At 38.3% G+C, this 8,746-nt stretch overlaps 1 protein-coding gene across 1 annotated transcript in view; it reads left to right on the top strand.

The window, feature by feature from the left end:
* Positions 1 to 1,023: 1,023 nt before the first annotated feature.
* The window catches only part of stxbp2 (syntaxin binding protein 2), a 48,460-nt gene continuing 40,737 nt past the window's right edge, over positions 1,024 to 8,746 (top strand). Inside the window, exon 1 of the mRNA XM_048521792.2 lies at positions 1,024 to 1,093. Coding sequence (XP_048377749.1) covers positions 1,057 to 1,093 — 37 coding nt within the window. The 5' untranslated portion in view covers positions 1,024 to 1,056. The remainder of the gene's footprint in view (positions 1,094 to 8,746) is intronic.

The raw sequence follows: 8,746 nt of genomic DNA, 5'->3' as shown, positions 1-8,746 counted from the left end.
TTTATACTCCATCATCCCTGCTGAGGTAGTTTGGAGAGATAGGAAGGCATGTGGCTGTGCTTGTTGCATCTTATATTGGCGCCTACACTTTTTTTCAAGTGACCCAAATGCAAATTGCTTTTCTTATTTTACCAAGGGGTCACTGACAAGGGCAGCATTTGTTCACCATCCCTTGAAAAGATGGTAGTCAAACATATTGCAGTCCAGCTGGTATCTGATAAGGACTGTTACAGTTCAGTGGCTTGCTAAGCCTTTTCAAAGGACAGTTAGCAATCAACATGTTGGATGTGAGATTTCTTGGGTTTTTCTGACATTCTGAAATGCTAGCTTCAGACATTTTGAAGTCCACCAGCTGTCATTGTTGGTTTTTGAGACTCATGCCCCTAGAGCCTTGGCCTGTGGACTACCAGCCAGTGGCAGTACCGTTCAGAAGAGATTCTTGATAGCAAGGGGATGAAAGGTGATCACGGCATGCTGGGGGGATGGGGGAGGGGGAGGTGGTAATATTGTACAATCAGATCAGCTGTGATCTAATTGAATGGTGGAGCGGGCTTGAGGCTCCAAATTGTGTTGTGGCCTGACTCATTATATGTATGTACGGTACAAGCCCAAGGACAGGCAGCAAGCGCCCAAATACTGCCCCGCTGTGTGCAGACTGACAGGCAGAGTCTTGGATCAGTCAGTAAATCATGGATAATGGGGAAAGGGTTGAAAAGTGAAGATGTGAAGAGTGTCAGATCAGCCATGATCATACCGAATGAAGGACTAGGCTCGAGGGGCTGAAATGGGCAGGGATCATTGAAGGATGAGTGTGAATAGATCATAACCCACCACATTGAAGCCGATTAGGATGACCAGTGATGTCATATGCACGGACAGGATGTCATGAACTGCACATGTGGTGACGTCACATCACTGTCGTTATGTGTGACGTACACAACAGCAAGAATCAGTGACGCCAAAGGGCAATTGGAAGATGACGTGCCCCATCGGGGTAGGAACCGTGATGTCATAAAGCAGTGACGTGTTTCCTGAGGGAGAGACGGACAGGCTAAGATGGCGCCGATGGGGCTGAAAGCAGTCGTCGGGGAAAGTGAGTTTGTTTTCGCCGGTGTCGGTCTTTTTCGTTTTCATTCTTATTTCTCTTCCCACCACCCTTGCCATCTGCGAAAGGGCCGCGTTCGAATGTTTTCCTTCCAGCTGCGGAGAAGGTGCGAGCAGTTTGAAGCAAAATAAACTGACGCCGGCCCCTGGGGGACGGACTTAGCCGCCGCCTCTAATCCTCCATCCCGCCCCGTGGTCCCCGCCTTCGTGTGCCGATTGGGTCTCCGGCCTTCGTTCCCTCTCCTGATTGGCTACCGGTACTGTCCATCCGGATCCGCGGTGGACTTCCCGTTCCCTGAGCTGTAGTTCAGGGCTTAGACTGACAGCAGGCAATGAGTTGATAGCTTTAAAATATCAGTTGCAGGGTGTGGTGCAATGTTCTCTTCATGTCGATTCCTTAAGCTAATGCATGATGTATAAATAGATATGCAAAGGGAATTGAGCCTTAATATTTCTTTTCTTTTTATTTTAAAGGAAGACATTGATGTTGCTGTAAAGTAGTTTCTGACAGACTACTTATTTACTCAACTGTCCAAAACTGCTGGCTTAACATGCCTCTATAAATTTCCTGTCTGACAGATCTTGTGAAATGTGGCTTTAAATGTTGGGTTTTAGTAGCATTCCGGTCCTTAACGGGGTTTTATCTTTTGAGGGAGGCCAGTTCCGTGCAATGGTTAAAGTGCTGTTAAGGCTGCAGAGTTTGTATGTGCCTCTTTTGTTATTTTTCTAGTTATTACCCAGCCAGCAGATCCACAGGCTGACTTTGTTTTGCAACTGTTGAAACAGGTTTTGATGAAAACAGATCTGTAATACAGTACTAATGAAACTTAAACATTTTTTAAAAAAAATTGGCTTGAGGATACAAAATGTTTTAACTACTGTGAGACTGCAACTAAATAAAGTATGTCAGGAAAGACCAAACAATCTAGGGCTCATTTTACTAAGAGGAGGCTAAGGGATGACCTGATAGCCTTTAACAATATGGAACTGTTTCATAAGTTAAACATAGTGATGTTTCATTGTATGGCAATGAAAATAAGATAGTCACCAAAAAATCTAGTATTAAATTGAGAATTTTCTTTACTTGGACTGGTGAGACTGTGGCATATTTTAACTACACGGAATAATAAAGACTTAAGGCTCAGATTTTTTCACCAGTAAGAGAATAGAGCATTATGTGGGAAAGGCAGGTAAATGGAACTGCATGTTATCAGATCAAGAATGATCTCAATGAATGGTGGAGCCTCTAATGCTCTTCCAAAAAAGAAGGAATAACTAGTATTGGTTCATTAAAAGGAAAACTGGAGTAAGCAATGGAAAGAGATGCTAGTAAATTTTTGAATGATTAGTTAAGAATCGTGGGGCAGAAACATTGGTATGAATGCATTGATCTAAATGGCCTGTAGATACGTTAATGTTTTTTCATTTAAATTTATTGCTATTCTTCTTTTTGAGAAGATAGTTTGAGAGGTTAGAAAGTTAGAAATACTGAAAATCAGAAGAGGCCTAGACAGAGTGAATGGGAAAAGGCAGTGGAATGGGAATAGCTGAATTTCTGTTGCAGAAAGCTAACGTAGACATAGTGGACGAAGATGCCGTCTCCTGTGCTGTAGACATTCTCCAGTTTCAGATTTATATATAAAACATTCCACTCATTATGTATATTTCATATACAGGAGGTATATAAAGTTTTCTTCTGAATTTGATGTTAAATCAACTATATGAATATGCCTCTATAATGTTACATACGATGTGAATGTGAATACGTGCAAACTTAGGTTGTTTTTAAACAGAATAGATATCAGCATGAAATGACTTCTTTTTTTTAAAAGAAGCAGTCTAGAGACTGAACAACCCAATTTCTCCCAGCTGAAGCAATTAAGTTATGTACGTTGTAAAAATGAACTCTGTTAAGATCAAAGCATTGATGTATTAAACATCACTCAGCTCAACACAACATTTGTAGAATTTATAAGAAAACACTAAGATGTTTGATAGTACAGCATAGTTGCTTCAAACAGATATTGGAAGTTTTGTAAGAGTATTCAGTACACAAAATGTGTAATGCTTTCACGAAGTCTTTTGCAATAATTTCCGGTATTCATTATTGGTGAAACTTTTCTGCTGTGCGGGTTAAAGTTAGTAGCATTTTTATTCCAGACTTGAATGATCTTTAATATCCAGTTTTGCTTTAAAGGCTATTTGCTCATTGCTGTGTCATTTTGACTTCAGCCAGGAGGCATCTGTCCTGGGGAAGCAGGAGGTGGTTTAAGCACTTGTTAAATGCTGGCTGCTACTGTTGATGGAATTAGACAGTTTGTCTGATGTGCATTTGCATAATTAGGAGTCCTTTTGTCTGAAGTGAGAAATTATGTGTACTAAATAAAGGTATAGAAGATGTTAAACTGGTCTCTTGCAGCTGGGTCAAGAAATTTCATTTACCAGTTCATTTGATAGTTCTTACACATTCATGAAGTTTCACAGAAGCGTTGTTTTGATAGCTGCCCTATTTAAATGTATTAAAAAGTGCATACTAGTGGAGAGAACTGTCTGATGTTCTGCAACCCATTCAGGTCCCAAGAGATGGTGTGTAAGGGCTAATTTAATATTATAATGTTTCCATGGTTTCAAGTGGGTTATGGGGACATGATGGCGGGAGTGGTGTTGTTCTCAGTAGGTTACAGTATTAATTCTTATTCAGAGGTAGCCTTTGATACAGAAACCAGTCTGCACACTGCTTGCAGCTTCGCCCAATAAGAATTGAAAAGTGTAAAGAAACAGTAATGGGTTAGAAGGGATGTTTAATTTAGTTCACAAAATGTACTACAAAAACTGTTTTAATGAATGAGTGAATGGAAATGTGGTATGGTAAATGTAGTGCACTTGTGAGTTGTTAAGGAGCATCATAATATAATATCTCAATGGCCAAACTATTGCAGTCTGAGGAAGTCTGGCAGAAAAACAGAGTTCAGTTCACATCAATCTCTATGCTTTTTGAGTTTTCCTGAACTAGCCATACCGATACACTCAAGTTTCCTTGTCAGCTGTTGCAGAGATTGTGCTTGCTAATGACAGCTGGTTGACACCAGGAATAGTGGTTTAAGATATATGAAACTTTGAAAAGATTACTACCAGTGAGTTACTCTTTATAAGTAATTGGTTTCTGATACCATGAAGTCCTTCTGTAATGTGGTAAACAGATTCCCTCAACAGTGGTGAGGCAGTGACCTAGACAGGCTCAGTGTCATGTACTAAGTAATTTGTGTGTTAGCAGTTGTTCGGACAGTACTCTTCTGTTTTACATTGCTTATAAGTGATGGACATCGGACAGGCAGATGATTTTTCTTGCTAACAGATATTCTGAAATCCCACTTTTCTTGCGCTGTATCCCTTTTAATTAGACAGTCAGTGTTGCCATTTTGGACTTGTCAACACTGAATTTTACATGTCATTTTTCAGCCCAATTTCTAATTGTGTGTAGATTTCCCTGCACCTTTTCTCCTTGCTCCTAATTTTGTGAAACCTTTATCCCTGTTTTTCAGGATAAATGGTAAATGTTTTGTTTCTACACTTCTCAAAAATCATTTGTTAATACTCTGAGCAACATTAGATTCGGCATTAATCCTTCTGCCATCTTGACAAACATTTCCCACTAGATCAGTGCATTTGCTTAAATATCTGTTGTGCCCATTTATCCTGTGCAGGAGATAATAGTTACATTTATAAGAATTGTGATTTAGAAAATCTGTCTACTCTCTCTTTGCTTGCAGTGCTAAGAAATGAAGAAACAGGACATTAATTTTCTTAAAATTTTAAATGTAAAGCAAGGCGTCCTAACTGTGTGTTTGGTAACTTGTGGCTTGGATTCTAGAGAATGGGAGTAAAATTGCCAAACTGTCAGTAGGCCATAAGGCTGCCGTCTCATTAGAGAGAGGTGACTGATGGTGAGCTTAACCTAAAGGTCACCGCATGTCAGACAAGGAGTCAGGTTGAGAAGGTGGGCTATCAGTAACCTACCTAACATCTCTCTAATATTCAAAGTACAGTTTTACTAATGTTCAAATGGATAATGAATGGAAATTTCACCATTATTTTAATCTTAGTGGTAGGATTGATGTAAACTGTAGAGGAGTTTTTTTAAATTTATTTTCAGGAAGTTGAAGAAATGTTTTCATGTTAAAATCTTGTCACAAAAATCTGTTTCCTGTTTCTTCACTCTTTGAGCATTGCGAGTGACAAGGTAGTAAATAGAGTTCCTGAAACACATTTTTGAGATACTTGTGATTCTCTAAACATTTCAGTGCCATTCATGTGTGTAAGATAAATGGTTGAATCCTTTCTGACCAACAGTGTTTTCTACATTCTTGTCAGTTCTGAGTCAATCAATTGGGTAATATTGTGCAATTCGCAATTTTTCCTTATTACCTTGTAATGAATGAGTAGTAGAGAAGAAACATGGATCTGATTTTTGAGTAATTAACTTTACTCTTTTCAAGGTTTATTCTATCCCTTTAGCAATGTTTAATAATATCCTTTTTACCTTTTGTTACTTAAATTCAATTGAAGCATGATTCTAGATTTTGAAATTTGCTGCTATGTGCATTTAAACACTGACAAATGGCATCGATGTTATAGTTCTAGTCCTTTTTCTATTTGAGTTCTTCAGAAAGAGATTTGGAATTTTAAGTAAATCGAGATTGGGGGAGTAGACTCTATGTACCTGACTATTGTACTGATCTGGGAACACCTTTTGGAAGTGGTAAATTAAATGAACAATGCAATATTGAAGTATATTGGCTTTTTTTAAAAAAGACTAGCATTTTTATGCTGTCTGGACTTTGATTTGGCATTTTTATAAGTCTTTAATCTTGGCAGCAAGTTGAGGGGAGTGTCTTTGTATCTCAAAAGCCAGGCCAGCCCACATTCAATCAGAATCAAAGCCTCCTGGTCAAAGCAGCTAATGGTTGTTACTTGTAGTCAAGATGCTCCATGCAAGAACTTCAACCTTTGTATCCTAATTCTGGTTCTGAGACGCATGTAGGTAGATTACTCCCAATTTAATGAACAGTGAGAAAGAATACCTTCATGCAGTTTATCTCTTGGCTAACCTTCTCATCCAAAGGCATTGAAGAGAACTGTGGTCTTGACAGTTGTATTGTTTTTGCCGCTTGCCCAGAATTAAGTTTTATAGTCTGATCAAATCTAATGTTTTGTTTTTGACAGAATAGTGTATGAATTGGTAATTTCTACATGCAATATGATGTTTATTATCAAATTAGTCAAAACTAGTGAATTTTCTATGTTCTGCCCAGGTCAAACCCGTAGTTAAAAAGGATTTGCTGCTACTCTAGATAGTTTGTGCTACTCCTTAATAATTTATTCTGTTAACTCGGCTATGCTAACAGGTATGTTATTTGGTCATTTTGTTTAGAGAAATATTCCTCATTCGGATTTAATGTTGCAAAAGAACCATCATATAAATGGAACCAAAGGGAAATCCTAACCAAATGAAGGGCTGTAATTCTGATTAGCAGCAACAATGCAGATCTGAAAATACTTAACTAATATTCCTCTTTTTACGTTAATATGGAAATAACTTGTTAGCTTGTAATTTTATTCATATGAAGTAAGTATTTGTCTAAAAGATTTGCATTGAAGCAAGTGACAATTCAAATCATAAGTTGCTCCTCTACAGTGGGACGAATGGAGGAAGTTCTGTTCTTCTGTGCAGCATCTCACATGAATGTTTCACTGCTTCATGTGACAGTGATTTAAAGATTGGCACCCCATTCATCACCTTCAGCCTTCACTTCTTTGTCACCTATGCACAATGATAGCAATGTATCATCTGAATGTTCACCAGTGCCCCTTGCTCAACTACTTTCAAAGCAATGATCTCTGCTACTTAGAAGAACCAGGGAGGCAGATGAAGTGAATACCATCAACATCAACTTCCTGTTTAAACCACAACATCCTGATTTGCCGTTATATCGAAGTTCCTACACTTACTGGCTCAATATCCTGACAGTCTCTCCCTAACTGCACTGTGGGAGTCCCTCCACCTCAACGGCTTCAAGAAGGCAGCTCCCTATCACCACCTTCAAGGATGTTAGTGAGAAGCAATAAATTCTGGCCTGACTTGCAAACATACATCACATGAAAAATTTTTTTAAATAGCTCATTGGTTTTTGTAAGTGGCAGTAAGGAAATGCATTTTTATTAAGATTAAACTTCATTTAAAGGGGAACTTTAATGCTTCCTGTAATTGAGGTGTGTGTTCTTTCAACGCAATAAGCTTGAAGCAGTCTGCTAAGACAAGTTGTTGTGTTCGAAGTACATTTGAGGTTTACTGTGATTTAATTTCAACTTTTGAATGTTGAATTTTTTTTTAAAAGAAATGCCGTCTCTTACTTTGCCAAGACCTGCATTCTCGGATGTGGTTGATCTGCATTCTGTGCATTCCTATCACCCGTTTGCCTCTCCCTACATCCCCTGGAGCACAACCATGACAGATATAAGGTTTAATATTGTGGTGTGGAGCTTTTGAGTTGGGTTAGATGTGAGCTAAAATGAATTCTTTTCATATTAGATTTTTGGAGTGACATGACTAATGAAATTACAGAACTCCTGGAGCACACTTCCAGCATCAGAGCATATTGAAATTACACTAGTGGGAAGAAACCTCTGGAAAATCAGATGCTGCTTCAATGGACAAAGAAAACACATAAATATTTATATAAGAGATAGCAAGAACTCCTGATGTTGGAGTCAGAGATAACCGTGAGGAGCTGGAGGAACACAGCAGGTCAGGCAGCATCAGAGGAGCAGGAAAGCTGATGTTTTGGGTCAGGACCCTTCTGGGTGTTTCCTGCTCCTCTGCTGCCTGACCTGTGTTATATCTCTACATATTTTTGTTTGTTTTCAGCTTGCCTTTAGCAAGTACAGACCAATCAGATTTTAAATTAATCACATGAACTTCCAATTAAAATAATCATGTAACTGCATGGCTAAAGGTGGATCGACTTGTGATGTCATGATATTTCCCAGACACACTCATCTCTCTTCTAGGGGTTTTTGACAATGGATACTGTATACAATCACATTCTAATATATTGATAACCACACTCCTCCTCAGACACTTCCCAGCTGCATCGCATTAACAAACAATTTATCATTAAGAGCCTTTGAATTCTGTTGTGTAATTTAGTTTACATCTCATTATAGGAGTTACAAAAGGATGCTAATTTCTATCAATTATTATAAAATTTGCAACATCACTCCCAACATGAAGTTAGTTTTCTTATATAGTTTATCTGGTTATAGCTAAAATTTGACCTTAGAAGGCTACACAAAAACTGTTCCCCTATCTTGCCGCTGCAATTGTAATTCCTCCTATTCACATTTTGTAAGTGTTTTTTCATCTTTATATGTTTCTGAAAAAAGAATCTCGTTAATGCTCACTTACCGATAACTATGGTTATATGTAATTCTGAACAAAAATGAATAAATATTTTCCACTATTTGTGGCAGATCTCAGACTCTAAATTGATTAAGTATAAAATTTGTCTATCTGCATGCAATGCCCTCTTGTCTAATAATTTCTAAATAAATAGCCACAGCTGCATGTAAGCTGCTACCTTGG

This window comes from Stegostoma tigrinum, chromosome 35 (genome assembly GCF_030684315.1).
Source record: "Stegostoma tigrinum isolate sSteTig4 chromosome 35, sSteTig4.hap1, whole genome shotgun sequence".
Classification (NCBI taxonomy): domain Eukaryota; kingdom Metazoa; phylum Chordata; class Chondrichthyes; order Orectolobiformes; family Stegostomatidae; genus Stegostoma; species Stegostoma tigrinum.
Note: the sequence above shows the minus strand (reverse complement) of the source record. Positions and strands in the feature narration are given on the sequence as shown.